Source organism: Pyricularia pennisetigena, chromosome 1 (genome assembly GCF_004337985.1).
Source record: "Pyricularia pennisetigena strain Br36 chromosome 1, whole genome shotgun sequence".
NCBI lineage: Eukaryota > Fungi > Ascomycota > Sordariomycetes > Magnaporthales > Pyriculariaceae > Pyricularia > Pyricularia pennisetigena.
In genome coordinates this window covers 4,027,376-4,043,105 of record NC_043740.1, presented here as the reverse complement: position 1 = coordinate 4,043,105, position 15,730 = coordinate 4,027,376, and the positions used below count along the sequence as shown (strand labels likewise).

Sequence of the window (15,730 nt, the reverse complement as noted above, 5' to 3'; positions counted from 1 at the left end):
CCAGTTGGGGTATCGTAGGAAATGAACAGGGAAGCAAAGGCAAGAGGTGAGGATTAAGATATGAAAACTATGAGGAAAAAGAAAAGGAAAGAGAGAAAAAAAAAACCAGAATAATAAGAAGAAGAAAGGGGCAGTATCTATGTGTATCTGATCTCTGGTCCGAAGATCAGCTGCCCTTACCATGTAGTATGTAATGTAGGGTACCTACCTAATTGGTAGATGTGACAAAACAAGACAAACCTTGACTAAAGAGCCAGCTCACTTTGCCTTTCAAAGAAAAAAAAAATTCATCAAAAAACCTTCGTGCTCTGCAAACTTCGTAAGAGACAAGGACGCGGGACAAGACTGTCTAGATGAAGCAAAGCAACGCAAAGCATCATGAAATCAAAATCTAAATAAAGCAAATCAAGAGCAGAACCAAAGAACCAAAGAGCCAAAAATGCACAATACCGAAGTGGGGAAGCCTTCACTTTCCATGTGTATTTCCGGAAACAGGAGCGAGCATTTTTGTTTCAGAAGTATATTCAGGCGCTAGGTATTTGAACAAGGGCCCCGGGGCAAAGAGGAGTGGATCTTGGCTGGTTTCCAAGGGAGGCATGGCAAATGCAAACAACAAGAAATACATCAGTCGGTTTAGTTTGTGGACTGACAACCTGGTAGAGTTGGGCGCGCCCCACGTAAAAACTTGAAAGCGTTCAAGCGACAGTATTACGTACGGTGAGAAAGAAGCAAGGAAAGGGAGGCCTGTCCACTGCCGTCTTGGGATATTTTGCATGTCTGATGACTGAATAGAGAAAAAAGGACACGACGACTCGGGTGAGCAAAAGAAACTAAGCCTACGTAAACGAATCAGAGGGTTAACTTCTTCTTCCTTCCCTTCACGGACGAGTTACACCTTTCCGGTGGTGCAATATTGACTCGATTCGTCCCAACCTCTTCTTTGCTCGGGATTTTGGTGCTTACGTCTCCTTTCTCTCAGTTCTGATGACGGCAAGTTGCTAGATGATGAATCCTTACTTGGTCGAATAAATCATCTTTTTTTCGCCACAAAAAGAAAGAACCCTCGCAGTAGGGTTACAAGTCAGCAGTCAAGGTGCGGCTCAATCTTCCACCAAAGGGCGGGGTTTGCCAAGACGGCATCGGCAATCGACATTTGGATAGGGTGGGCCTGCCCTGCCGATCCTGCACCCCCAAGTCAATCACAATTCACAACCATGCGGGCCCCAAGAAAACAACTGATTGATGTGCTGTACTGTACCAAATCCAATCTGTCGGCCGTGTTTTGGAATTGGATGCTTTCTCCCCATTTACTTTATTTCCTTTTCAACCACCTCATTTTGCTCTCCTCTGCCCAGAAGTTACCAGATCCCAGGATTGTGGACGTGAGCATTCATTTAACCGGCGGAAAAAGAAAAAAAAAAGAAAAACAGTCTTGTAACTGCTCTATTGTGTAGAGCGGTCGGCCCGTTGTCTTGCCTTGACGGTTGTTTGTTTCAACCCTCGAAACACATATATGTACTTTGTTCCAGGGTTGAGGGAGCTAACAACCGGAGCTAGACTAGATAGGTAAGGTAAGGTAGTCGTGGCTGTCCACGATAACCCACCTATGTATGACCAAATGCAGGACTAAGCCTAGGATCCGCAACCCAATCGGATTCTAGGGGCTACACATGACCAAGAATCAATAGGATCCGGAAATGTTACCACGTCTCTTGCAATGCAACAGAACAATCCAGTTGGTGGATCCAGGCTGGGTTTAACTTGTCAGTTCTGTAGATGAATACCTTGTCCACGCGTTATCATCACAAAAAAAAAAAAAAAAAGACATTATTCAACTTTGACCATTTGAGCATTGCTATACGGATATTATTATACTCAGACGATACTCGTTCAGCCTCGCCTCAAGTTCATTCTAGATCCATCAATTCTCACCTCCAATCTCAGGCGTCCTTGTTGAGCGGTACTATCGACATCGTCGGATAACATGCAGAGTGCGGCCTTCTATTTTGTGGCATATTTTGAAGCTCGACAGACGAATGAGGTCCGCGATGTTAATGTAGACTAAGGGTAGGTCACAATGCATGCGTGTACAACATACAGTCATTATCCTTGTAAAGAAAAACTCCCCATGGTCATTCCGTATTCCACAAATTCACTACCTGGCAACATGTCGAAAACCAGGAAAACCTTGTATACGATCTCGCGGACGGGTATATGTCTTCGTTGGCCGACTGGAAGGGTCAAGGTAGCACGCAGAAACCGTCCAGATGTGGGATTGAAGAAGCTGGCAGGTAGACTGGGAATTATACATGGATTCCCCGTTGACTTTTTCAAAAGGCCGACTCAAAAACCCGGGCCCAGTGCATCAGTCATTTCATCGATCTCCCACAAATCATCGACTGTAGTGAATCAGTCTTCAGGCAAATGCTCTGTTCTTGAGACCATATCTGGCATCTCGTTCCCCACCAAGGACAATCTCTGCCCTCGCTTCACCACCGAGGTTGTTTTTTGTTTTGCCAGTGCGACACTATCGGATCCAAGATCAGCATCATTTTAACCTGTAGCACCAAAGATGTTCTTGGCCGACGGCGGCAACGTCTTCAGCACAGATGTGCTCCGGGTTGAGATCTCGGGCCCTGGCCAGCCGCATTTCCTGTCGTGCTTTAGGATGTCGAGAAGACACATTGCTGATTGCCAACATATCCTCCCCAAGTTGGGCCTGACACGCCAGATGCAAATCTGAGCAACGTCGTTATTCTCCTTCATGCGAGTAATAACTACTGACCCTTGATCAAGCCGCAGTGGACGGCGCAAATGGTGATCAATTCTTCGCCATGACCGACAGCGAAGATCATACACCGAGACGGCTTCGATCTACGATCCAGAACGACCTATCCAACTTCGCCAAAGCCATGCGTCTCAGGAGCCACTCTCTAGTCATCAAGCAAGAGGCTGACTCGGATAAAGACCAGAAGAATGAAGACGCTGAAGAGAATGCAAAAGGCCTGCTTGGAAACGCACTTCCACAACATCAATCTTCGCCGCAATATTTCATCCAAATCTCTCTCCCTCGGCGTCCTTGCCAGCCAGCTCTTGTCGTCAACGGAGCCCGACCTGGAACGCTCTGCTAGCTCACTGGTAACTGATATGATGCGAATTGTTACACCGAAAGGTCCCCACTGCCTAACTTTTCCCTTGTGTAGTACATTTCATCAATAAGAAAAAAAAAGGTTACCTGGTCTCTTAACTGGTGTTCTCTTGTACTGGTTGTCCTAAAGATAATTGTGGACGACGTCAGCGTGCTAGCCTGTGACTTCAACAATGAAATGGTCCGCAATATCGCCGGGGAAAGCGACGAGGTGACTATGGAGCGGGGCCAAAGCGGCCGAGAAGCTCCGGGTCTTGGAGGCGGGCGCGGCGGAGCTCAAGTTCAGAAGAAGCCTGCGATTTCCACCTGGGGCTAAGGATGTTAGGATAGACCTTAGATTATGGGGAAATCAGCTCTGTCGCCAAGACTTTGCGCATTGTAGTCTTGTCATAGGAGAGGTCGCCAAACAAGATCAGTTCTACCCAGACGTGGGGGAAAAAAAAAAACCACCCAGATATTACTTGAAAATCACCTCATTGCAGGCCATAGCAATGTTCTAGTATAGATATATTTTTGATCTAACGTGACTATATATTAACGATGAAAAGAACGCCATGCCCACTCTACCCGAAACGCCCAATGCCATTATAATCACGCCCAGCCATGAAAAACTCATCAGAGCTTATAAACAAACATATCGTCAAATGGAAGGGGAGAATAACAATTTTATAGAAAGCATATGCGCATAACATCAAAGACGTTCGTTCAGCTGTCAAGCCAGTCGAGAAAGTCAGGGGTAAAGTAGCTGACCACGATGGTTGCGCCGGCCCTCAGGATACCCTCTGTTGACTCAAAAGCCATCGTCTTCAGGTCGAAAACGCCAGCCTTTGCAGCGGCGTGGATCATGGCATACTCGCCGCTTACCTGGTAGGCGGCTATGGGGAGGTCTTTACCAAGGTCCTTGGCGTCGCTGATGATGTCGAGGTACTGGCTGGCGGGCTTGACCATGATCACGTCGGCACCCTCGTTGATGTCTCTGATGATGGCCCTGCGGGCAAGCCCGCGACCGCCATGGGGCAACTGGTAGCACTTGCGGTCGCCGAAGCTCGGAGCAGAGCCAGCGGCGTCGCGGAACGGCCCGTACAGACAGCCCGAGAACTTGGCGGCATAAGACATAAGAAGGGTGTTGTGAGCGATCCCTTCCTCGATCAGTTTGAGCTTTATGGCGCGGATGCGACCGTCGTTCATGTCGGAAGGGGCAACGCAGTGGGCACCGGCCCGGGCGTAAGCGATGGCGACGTCGGATATACGATCAACCGACAGCTGGTTGTTTAGGCTACCGTCGTCTCGCAGAATGCCACAGTGTCCATGAGATGTGTACTCGCACAGACAAACGTCGGCAACGACGAAGAGCTGGGGGAAGCGCTGGCGGATGGCGCGGATGCTGCGCATAACGGGGCCCTGAGGGTCGTCGGCTGATGTGCCAAGAGCGTCTTTGGTTCCAGGACGCATGGGCACGCCGAAGAGGATGACGGAACGAAGACCCTTGTGCACGAGAGGCTCAAGGAATGGGATTACCTTGTTGATGCCGCGGCGGTATTGGTCCGGAAGAGAAGGGATGAGGACTTCTTCGTCGTCGCTATCGGAGATGAACAATGGGTAGATAAGCATGGACTAGGGGTAGGTTTCATCATGTTAGTCTAATGGGTATCAATCGTAGCAGGAGCTGCGAGACTTACCTTGGTGAGTTGCCTCTCGGCCTGCCAAGATCTGGCGAGCGGGTGGCTGTAGCCGCCATGCAGTTGGCTAGAGATGTCTCCCGAGATGCTGACGCTTGTGGCCGCCGTGCTAGCATATGACATGGCACGCGAGATGTGCGAGGTCCGCGAAGCACCATCGTCAATGGTGGAGGCGGACGAGTCCCCGCGCGGCAGGCCTCGTCGGCGTGCACCGTTGGCGTCGCGGAGGGACAGGTCTTGGACAAGGCTAGAGAACGACATCTTTTGTTTCTTCTTTGTTGCGCTGACGACAAAGCGGCGTCGGCAATTACGCCTATTGTGAAAAAGAGACTGTTGTGTGGAATGGGTTGCGTGGAAAGAAATTAGTCCTCGGCGAGTCGGGAGAAATACTCGCTCACGACTTTTTGAGTAGGGAGTTATGTATTTTATTTGTCTTTGTTCTCACGCAGACTCAAGTCGGAGTGCGACGGGCAGTTCGGGTGGCAATTGGAATGCGGGATAGACCCCTGCCTCGGTGTTCGGGTGTGGTGGGGCTACTTTGGCGAAGTTTACCCAGGTAGGCAGGTAAATGAGGCGAGAAAAAGGCAAAGAAAGTCAAATTCTAGCTGCACCTCACGAACAAAGGAATGGAGAGGCAGTTTAAGACCCAGAAACTAGGTGGCTAATGTCACTTGCGCTGAAAAAAGGCACAGAGCGCGACAGACTAGACTACTGTAGCCTAGACCTAATGAAATTCGGAGCTGGAGCTTGATGAAAATTTGACTGCCAAGGTGGCCCAGCCGATTACTTTTTCGGTTCTCGGACAAGTAACATCGTTGTCCAAGCCCGCTCGTGTGCTGAATGAATTTGGTGTGGATCGGTCGCCAAAGCCGTTACTACATTGACCAATCGGGGTCGCATTGTTTCCAATACCCGTGAGCCAGCCCCGTCGGACTTTCTTGAAAGCAAGGCAATCAAGGTACCAGGTACTTTGGTCTAGTAAGTTATGGCGTTTACCTGAATAGATGGACACCGCAGATGATGTCTTATCTGTCTGGCAACCAAAGATTGAACAAAATTTTATACCTATATTAACTAGAATACATTTGGGGTTTATACGCAACGCTCCCCCCTCCCCCCCCAACCGGGTCATTACAGCCATACAAAACCCCATGATCAATGGTACAGAACCTAACTCCTCATATCCGTAATGTACAGATTCTTGCCACATCGTCTGAATCTATGCGTCGAATCTCTGATTTCTATAGACATACATGCTATTTAATCGAACGCCTCTCATTGCCAATGGAGCCTCGTTTTGCTTCGACGCTGGAGATATGTTCAATCTCCCGTTGTAGTTCATCCACTACCTCTTCAGAGGCCTCTACCTCCCCATTACTGCTGACGGTGGTGCTGTAGTCGCCAGAGATCTGGGTCTTCCGGTTTTCCTCAATCACCAGCTCCATCTTGGACAGCGCCAGTTTCCGGTTGGCGACGCTCAGCCGGTTGAAGGCCGATATAGTCCGGTCGTTGCTTTGGAACCCTTCCTGCTCCATCCGCTGCAGGGACCTGACTGTTCCATCAACATCCTGCATCCGCGCATAGCCCCGAACGAGTGTGTTCCACGTGACGATATCTAGGGAAATGCCTTGATCGCGCATCATCTGCAACATGTTCTCCGCTTCTTCGATCTGCCCGTCGAACATGAGCGCATTGATAAGCATATTGAAAGTCTCCCGATTGGGGCGTGGTAAGCAACTTGTTGGCCGCTCATGCTGGTGAGCCGCATAGCCATTTTTATGATTCCCCTTAATCAGCGAACGATTCCGCTGCGCTGAAGCAGTGGTGCCGTGGGCCTCGAGCATATCCCTCAGAACTTCGTAGGCGACGGGCCGAGACATGTCGAATGAGCTCAGAGCCTTGACGATGGAGTTGTGAATGGTAGTACTTTTGCGTGTGAGACCTGTGGCAAGCTGGTCGCCGTCCTTGAGCAGTTTGTCAAAGCGTATGTAAAACTCCAGCACTTTCAAGGGCGCACTCAACCCCCTAACATATGCGGACGTCATTATCTTTAGAACATGGTTCGTCGGCTTCATGAGCCCGTCTGGTCGGTATGGGCTTGGTATATCTCTAATGATCGGGACAAAGTCCGAACCCAGGTGATCAACGCCTTGAGAAAGCATGCTGTCCACCAGACTCGTTGATGTTTCCCAATCCTCCTTTTCCGGGCTTTCTATGAGGTACTTGAGGGGCTCGAGGTAAAAAACACGAGAGTACACCTCGAGCATGAGCCGAAATTTGGCCGAGCGGTCGATACCGATTTTGTCTGGATATGCATGATCTGGCGTTGGCCACGCCCAAAGAACAGTGAGAAAAGTACCCCAGTCGCTAGCTTCAAGCAGTGAACGTTGGATTGCCAACGAAAATGCCCGGCCAAGAGACATAATATCACCTGCCCAGAGAGACCCAATCATCAAGGTGTTATAAACGGAACAGTCCTTGATTTCCACCAGCTGCGCCATTTGGTCATAAATCGCCCATGCTGTTGGGAGCTCGCCACTTCTCCACATCAACGTAACGAGAGTACCGTATATGAAGGTGTTGGGCTGTAGGCCCAGCGCCAGCAGGCGCTGAGCGAGCTGAATAGGCTTGGTATCCTTTGTGGGCCAATCGGTTTTCAGGATCGAGGTGCAGATGCTCGCGCTAGCGGGACTGTTGATGTTGAACGTTCGTCGCTTATCGCCGACCAAATTCCCCAAGATGTCAATCGCTCGGTTCTTGTCTTCTATTGTTTTCATTTTCGCGAAGCGATCGGCCAGATGCAAAAAGCTCTGGGTGGCGTGTAAATATCGCTTCTTGTTACAAATGTTGTAGAGCGGGATGAGGTCGTTGTAGGCGAGGTTTTGAAAGAGAATTGTCGTAGCATCGTATCGCATGTGTATGTGGCCTACTGGACGACCGCGTAGCAGAGCCCGAAGACAACGGAAAATCGCCGTCAGTTGCTCAAGCCCCGTCGAATTCTGCATCTTGCCATTAACAATCTTGTGCCAACGCAGGATTGCCATACACAATATGTCTTCAATCATATAGTGAGGGAGCCGCGAGCGAGTGGATGGAAATATAGCCTCCATCAGTCGAGGCATGAGGTCAGGGCAAGTTTTGAGCGTACAAAGCAGTATCACTCCCAGTTTTCGACTTGTGATCCTCTTGCCAGCGACGTACCGATTCCACTCTTCCCGGATCTCTGGTATGGTTTTCTGAAGCGACAAGTGGCCTATTATCTTGGGTGGCTTGGGGCTTGCAGGCAGGTCAAGGCGGTATATCCAAACTTTTGCCTGGTCGACTGCCCTTTTCCACAAGATAAAAGCCAGCCTGGCGCGACGGGCTCGCAACGAACATTTGATGGGGCGTATCCGGCGCACAATCTGAGTATTTTCGTAGTGAGAAATGACATATAGCCTTCTCGCCGCCTTGAATTGTCTCCTTGACTTGAACTGGGGAAGACCCGTCGGTTTGGTGAGAAATACTCGCGGTAACCCAAAGCCACGTTTAAGACGATCTTTTGAGGGGCCTAAGCCCTCGAGCAGTCGAGCATTCCGTAGTGACTGGTGCCGCCGGTACAGCCGCCGCCTCTCTGGAAAAGCTGCCTTTCGACTATGTGAAAACAGGTTAGGGAGCGACTTTCTGGACAGCCGTAGACTGTCTCCAACGTGTTCTGGCGTTTGGCCACTTGTGTGAGAAATTCTGGCGTGTTCTATTTGCAGCAATGGCGACACATCCTGCACCTTTGATTGCGGATTATCATTTCGTCCATTGATCGACAGACGGCGCAGCGTGGAATCTATTTGCGACTGATATTCTGTCATCCGTAGTCCGAGAAGACGTGGGCGTGTGCATCGCAGGAGCGGGAGGCTCGTGTGCCGCCATCGCTGCATTTGGCGTGTAAGAGCAAATATCATGAATGAACATGGCAACTACAAGGTGCCCAGAATAGATATTAGGAGGCCATGCCATGGGGCCAGTGAACCATTATCATTTCAGCCCGGAGAGTTGCGAAACCAAACTCCAAACTCTTTGCAAGAAGATGGACGTTGTCCAGGGTGTGGTGGGTCTCGAATTATCTCCTACGCGGTAAACATGCAAAATTTCCCAATCAGCTGCTTTATCGATAAAGAACCACCCGCTGCAAGCGTCGCGTTGAACCGTGGCACGACATTCAAGGTCCACCCACCTGCAGGTGCCTACCAACCTAATCATTCTTCCTCAGCATCTTCGAGATCAAGGAGAAAATCAAACGAGCCAAACACCAGAAACCAAAGAACTCAAGACTGGCAGCGCAGCTACAGGCACCAAGAATAACTCGATTTAGTGCACCTGAAACTTACTTGCGAACGGATTGGACCTCCCTCAGCATTGTGGAGGGACATCTACGACCCGCCCCCATTTCCAAGAATTATGTCTTCACACGCCTCACTCAGCGCAGCTGCCGACGAGCGCAAAGCCCGTCTAGCCAAACTCAAGTCTCTTAAACGAAAACAGCCAGAACCCGATGAAAACAACTTCGAGTCGGACCCGACAACATCAACAGCAACCGAACATCAGCAATCGTCATCCGCGACAACAACAGGGCGCCAAGCAAGTCCACCGGAAAAGGATGTCGCCCGGCTGCACTTGTCGGGCCGCAACTATGACCCGGAGACCAGAGGGCCCAAGCTAGGATTCGAGAATGCACCCACAGAGACCATGGACCAACCAACCTTGGAGGAGCAGGCGGCCGAAGTTGAGGCCGAGGTTCGGCAGCAAGCTAAAGAAGACGAAGCCAACGATAAGGGCATCGATCTCTTCAAACTACAACCGAAAAAACCTAATTGGGACTTGAAGAGAGAACTGGACAAAAAAATGGAGGTACTCAATGTGCGCACAGACAATGCGATTGCGAGGCTGGTCAGGGAGAGATTGTCTGCTAAGAAGGCACCTGCAGTTGGCGCCGCCGTCGGGTCAGCCTCAGGCGATGCGCCTGGTGAGATTGACGGTGCGGCATTGGTGGAGGGTTTGCGGTTGCGAGAACAGGAGGAGGAAGTGGAACGTCGTAGGGAAAGAGAGGCTGATTTGATTTGACCACTCTCCAAGCCACCATAATCATGGGTTTCTGCATGCCTGCGAAAGTCTTCCCATACTCGATCTTGCCTCTCCTCCTCTGTTCCCTCTGATTGATTCCTAGGATACCCTATCACGAGCCTTCGGCCCCATAATATGCCATAATCACCGGTTCATAGCCTGCGTTAGCGCCAGTCTCCTGCTAAAGGGACTTAAGCTTCTCTCTCTCGGCGCCCCCTCCCTTCGTGATGAGAGACTCGATTGTGGAGGTGAACCTCCTCTCCTTGTATCCGGCCTTGAGTACTGATCGCCTCTATCTCTGTATTGCCGGGCCTCGCCAGCTCTCCTTCCCTTGTCATCAATGGAGGGCTCATTCCTGGGTGACCTCGATTGTTGCCGCTGCCTTTCGTTAAAACGTCCGCGATTACTGTCTTGATATCTTTGTGGAGATCGAGATCGATCCCTCAAGTCATTGTCCTTTCGATGGCCATGCGATTTATGTGGCTGTGGTTCCCGCAGCGGTCTTTCTGGCGATGAATATCTGCGTTGGGAAGAATCGCGGTACTGATCCCCACGCCGTCCTTCGTGTGATACCGGGGATAAGGACCTGCTCAAGCTCCTGGAGTAGCTCCGATCAGACCTGGGCGAGTCCGATCGTCTTTGAAGAGACTCCGCTTCTACCCGCTGCGGCGACATCGATTCACGCCCAGGCTTGGATGTTGCAGGAGAGATCGACCTGCCAGAGGGAGTGGAATCATAAGAACGGGAACTCCTCCGGTTCTGTGTGCTACGAGCCCCGGAAGGCCCCGATTCCAGTTCCTTGTCGTTGTCTCTCAATCGACGCCCCCGGGACTCACTTTCCCTCTGGGCTGCTCTCTTTGCCAGCTCGGCATCAGCAACACCAGCTCTATACAGCATTAGCGTTCATTACTGATTGGAGATATACATTTGATGGGAGCCAGTTCATACTTTTTCTGAAGGAAGTCTGGAGTACTATCTGAGAGCTCTGGACGTAGTTTGGGATTCAGTAGCTGCTGGGTGCGAGATGGACGCGGCACGTAGGGCCTTTCTTGAGGCGCGGCCTTGCACTCGTATGAATAGTGGCGTTCGAAGAAGGTCAGCTTGAAAGATATGACGATGAAGATGAAACAGTGAAAACTTATCTCTTTTCAAGCATTTTTGGCATTGAGTGTTTGCAGGAGTTGTTTTGGAAGGGCCCACGCGTCCTCCACCAGCACGATACATTGTGTTGACGTAGGTTGTATAAGATTGTCACTCTATTTTTTTTTCCTTCTCTCGTATGAACTCCCAGTTGCAGCCTTGCGACAATCGGTACCTTAAGAATATCAATGTTATAGATCTGCTTCTTGCAGGCTAGGATACTGAAGCGAGTAGGGGCGGATTAACGAACATAGCACATGCAATGATGTCGTGGTAAGTGCCTTCAGGCAGACGAGGCATTACACGTAGGTACCTGACAATGCACGGTTCGGTTGTTGGAGTGAGTGATGGCATGGTGGACCGGCAACGACCACGTGACCCAGCCTTGTTTTTTCCAAGATCCAGCACCGCGTGAGGTACTGAATTTGCCGACTAACCAAGGTGGTGGAGAAATCCTATGCCACCACTGCCGCGAGGTGCAGCCCCGACCCCATCTAATAATCCGACGACATTGACCTTTCAGAAAAGAAACCCACGATCACCTCACGACTAACAAGCAAGGCAACCTGTGTGTGTCGCCATCCTGGAACGGCTTCGCCAGCGAGAGGACATGGAAACCAGCGCCGACGCACCCAGAATCTGGCTACTTTGATCATCCGCAATTGCGCCGCAATCACCGCTCTGCGTGCGGAAGTGCTAAAAAGGCGTGCAACGGTAACGTAAGCCAGTCAGTCGCCAACATCGGGACAGTCAGTTAGTCCATATAGTGCTTTTGTTTCCCAACTTCGTGCCCGACTTCCTGTCATTCAACTGCATTTACGAATTGCAGTCGCAGGCTTTCGCAGCGACAATTGGAATCAAAAACGACACTGCAAGTCTTGTCGCCGAGTGTCAGCTGTGCAGCGGTTGCAAGCAGTCATCGCTGTCTTGGGGGTAAGACACCCCAAGCCCTTTCTTTTTTCTCGACTGCCTGCCTGTCTGCTGTGCGACGCTTGACTTGACCGGTCCATCCACCTCACAGCATACAACGCAGGCCATGCGTCCACGAACCTATACAGCCCAACTTCGCAAAAGTCGTCATCCACTCGTCAGCCGCGCATATTGACGCCCATCTTCTAGTCTCTAAATCGGGTCCTTCCCAACCACAACCTGGAGCGAGGAGTAACCGCAGCCTGGCCTTTACTTGAGCATTCGCTTCAACCGCTACAACAAAAGGGTGCTTGACGAACGAAAAATATACACGGTCGAATTGGGCTCTCTGCGAGTCGCATCGAAAGACCTTTCGAGACAGTCCCCGTCCGCTATAATGGCTACGACCTTACAACGATGATTGCCTGTGTCAACTTTCTCCGCGGACCGTCTTGATTCTTCCAGCTTCTCGATTTATACCAAGGCCAACGCCGACTGTCTTATCTCCTGACAGTTGTCTAGTGTTACATCTCGCCGACCAGGTATCTTAAACGAACTCGACTCCTGAAACCGTATTGGCCCGGCTCGCTTTGTGGACTGCTTCCTCCATTTGGAATCTTGAAGGTGCATCCTAAGTTAGCATGGCATCGGTTCCTGTGTTGCAGACGATGTCCGGGAGCAAGAAACTCTCATTCGCTAGTGTAGGACTTAGCAATTTATCCTGCTAGTTTTGTCTTATAAGCCAACTTGGGATGGTAAAACTAACAATTACCATAGGTTGTGGCTTCTCCAAAGGAAGCCGAAACGAATGGGGCCCGCCAGAATATGCCTTCTCACGGAAAACCTTCAGTTGAGCCCAAGATGGCAATTTCTACAAGCCCCTCTAGGCTGCCTATGAACAATAGTCTTGGCAGTGCCATGGGCGATGGATACGAAAGACAGTCACCACCCGTGGAGAAAGACGCTGTGGATGACAAGGTTGTTCAAGGCCTGACAAACTTGAAGCTGGGAGCAAAGCCACCGAGTCTCGTTGTTAATGGTTCAGGCTCAACATCAACAGAGCAATCGAGCGCCGTTGGGAACAGCCAGACGCCGTCGGATGTGGTCTCTCAGAAGGCAGACTCTAACTCAGAATTTGGCACCAAACCGCCAAGCTTGGATGGAAAGAGCATCACATCTGGTACGACATTCAACGTGCTGGATGAGAAGGAATCCCTCAGACCCGACGACAGCGCTAGCGTAAAAGCTGCAGCCGACGAAGACGATGCATTTTCAATCCGTGGTTCGCAGATTGCGAACTCACGCATGGGATCCGACGTTGCCGGTCGTCTACGCACCATTCAAATAGGCGATATGCCCCCAAGGGCCATCGCGCCGCACTCTGTGTCCGTGGCACAGCCTCGAGGCGCGGTCATTACTCCTGACGGCGGCGCATGCGAACAACCATCTGCAGCCAGTGGAGCCAATCCGCTGTCAACCACACAGGCTAACCAGGAATCCTTCAATGGCTTCTACAGCCAGAATCCAGACGAGAAGCTCCTGGAGGCAATGAAGTCTTCAAAAGACCGCATCTTTCTCTTGCGCTTGGAGAAGGAGGTAATAGAATTTGTTCAGGATTCAAAGTGAGTATCTGCCGTAAAAAAAAAAAAAAAAGGAGAATCTGTTATGAGTCTCGTCTCGTAGACTGACGTCCAAAACCAGGGAGCCGTTCATGGATCTGCCGCCCAGCAATTCTTTTTGTCGGTTGTTGACCCACAAGCTCGCGGACTATTATCATATGACGCATTCTTTTGAAGCAGTTGCAGGGGCGGTTCGCATCTATCGCACACCCTTTTGTCGTGTTCCCCCTTCGTTACAAAGTATCGCCGCCGCCAATGAGTCGACGAGCAGCACACCTCCTCCTGCTATGCTGCCGCGGAAGATCATGCGCCGTGGCGAAGAGGGTGATTCGGCGCCCGCAAGTGCTGGCCCATCAAAACCAACGTCGGAAGATGGAAGCGACTCCAAGGATAAGAATGCCAATACAAATCAGAAGTAAGTTAGCTATGCTTCATTTATTATTCCATAAAATATCTTCTCAAGTCGTTGTGTGCTGACTATTACCTCAGGCTTACCCGTGAGGAACGCGAAGAAGCCTACAACAAGGCCAGGCTCAGGATCTTCGGCACCACGACAGAGACGGAGACATCTAGCCCTGGTAAGTCAGGAAAGGCTATTTATTTATTCATGAAAAAGGCGACATTCTGACACAAATCATCCAGATAATGAGGACAGTACTGGAGTATCCAGGGCAAGTTCCGTATCCGCGAGGGACAAGTCTGCGCTGGGTAAAAGGGGCAAGACTGGGAAGCAGAGACGAGACGACTCCGAGAGCTTCGATTCGCGTTCGCTGTATACTCCTTACTATACTCACCCCCATCAACCTCACATGTGGGCTCCAGTTCACGTGCCTGTAGGGGGCAATGGTGCCCCGTACACACCACAGCAGCAGCCTCCTCAGCCGTCTTACGCACCCATGTATGTGTCATCTGGCCAGCCCTACACAACGCCAATGGCCCCAGGCGGCTACGGCCCCACCTATGCACATCCGCCGGCGGTAAGTCATACAAAATCGTTCAGAGTATGGCAGCAGAAAGGACAACAGACTAATTCTTCCCCCTACAGAACTCGAGCGCTCAGCTGAACGCCGGAAGATACCCAGCGCAAGCTCAAGCTCAGCCAGGAAATTCTTATGCAAACTTAGCACAGGGCGTGTCTCCTCAGCCTTGGCCCCATCAGCAATTCAACGGTCAACAGCCTCAGGCTCCCTATCTGGGTCGACCCTTGCCATCAGGGCCTACTTCGATGCCTGCATCGGTTCCCGCGTCGGCTGCTGTGCCAGGACCTGTCCCAAACCCGAGCATCCCGTATCCATACGGCCAATTGCCATGCCACACAAACCCACATGACCCGAAGAGTCAGCATCCAATACCCGGGAGTTACAACAGGCACGGGTTCAACCCCAAGACCCAATCCTTCATCCCAGGGACGGGGCCGGCACCGATGTCTATGCCACATGGCCCCGTAGTGCCTGCTCCCAGCGGACCGTTTGCGGGTCCAAACACGGCGCCTCAGGCGGGGAGTCCCATGATGAGCGCAATCCCGCCCATGCATTATGGTCAGCAATCCGCAGGCGCCCATCCAACTCAATATGTTGGGATGGCTAATGGATTCACCATGATGAGGCAAGGTTCAAACAACTCTATGTCTCAGCACTACCCAGTGATTCCGCAAATGCAGCAGCCAACGATGACCCAACAACTGCCCCAGCAGCCTATCTATCCAGTCCAGCATCAGCCCCCTGGACTTCACCTCCCGCATCCTCCCCAACAACAACAGGTTCACAACCCTCCACAGCGTATGCCAAACAAGCCCCCGATGGGCCAGGGCCACTCCGTCGGGCCTACCGCCACTTTCAGTCATTTGCCTACGTATGGTAATCCCTCCACGCTGCCGCAGAAGCCATCAACCTAGTAGGATAGGATCAGCGTGGTGGAACTTCTCCTCGAGCGGAGAACGTTGGATCATGCATGGAGCGTATTTTGATGAAAACCAAAAGAATAATGTTTCGTGGCGCACATGGCGGGCATTGCTATTTGAGTTAAATTACGGGAGCATGGCGGAGTTTAAACAGGGATTTACAGGTTGGCTAGCGGGCGATGAATACGGACCAGGAGAACGGTCTGGTTGGACTGCGAGCATCTGAAAAGGAGAAAAC

At 51.1% G+C, this 15,730-nt stretch overlaps 4 protein-coding genes across 4 annotated transcripts; 2 read left to right on the top strand and 2 right to left on the bottom strand.

The window, feature by feature from the left end:
- Window positions 1-2,976: 2,976 nt before the first annotated feature.
- Window positions 2,977-3,464, top strand: PpBr36_07753 (uncharacterized protein; the record flags this gene model as incomplete). Its single annotated transcript, XM_029894888.1, has 2 exons — window positions 2,977-3,138; window positions 3,279-3,464. The coding sequence occupies 2 exons, from the start codon at window positions 2,977-2,979 to the stop codon at window positions 3,462-3,464; spliced, it is 348 nt and encodes a 115-aa protein (XP_029748183.1).
- A 389-nt stretch (window positions 3,465-3,853) lies between these two features.
- On the bottom strand, window positions 3,854-5,088 carry PpBr36_07752 (uncharacterized protein; the record flags this gene model as incomplete). Its single annotated transcript, XM_029894887.1, has 2 exons — window positions 3,854-4,762; window positions 4,828-5,088. 2 exons carry the CDS (start codon window positions 5,086-5,088, stop codon window positions 3,854-3,856), a joined length of 1,170 nt encoding a protein of 389 aa, XP_029748184.1.
- Window positions 5,089-5,551: 463 nt separating this feature from the next.
- PpBr36_07751 (uncharacterized protein) lies at window positions 5,552-8,741 on the bottom strand (the record flags this gene model as incomplete). The annotated part of the gene is made up of 2 exons (XM_029894886.1): window positions 5,552-5,760; window positions 6,098-8,741. The coding sequence occupies 2 exons, from the start codon at window positions 8,739-8,741 to the stop codon at window positions 5,552-5,554; spliced, it is 2,853 nt and encodes a 950-aa protein (XP_029748185.1).
- Window positions 8,742-9,261: 520 nt separating this feature from the next.
- Window positions 9,262-15,486, top strand: PpBr36_07750 (uncharacterized protein; the record flags this gene model as incomplete). The annotated part of the gene is made up of 9 exons (XM_029894885.1): window positions 9,262-9,885; window positions 10,353-10,685; window positions 10,862-11,019; window positions 11,588-11,783; window positions 12,751-13,595; window positions 13,675-14,007; window positions 14,082-14,170; window positions 14,235-14,569; window positions 14,638-15,486. 9 exons carry the CDS (start codon window positions 9,262-9,264, stop codon window positions 15,484-15,486), a joined length of 3,762 nt encoding a protein of 1,253 aa, XP_029748186.1.
- Between the last annotated feature and the right edge of the window lie 244 nt (window positions 15,487-15,730).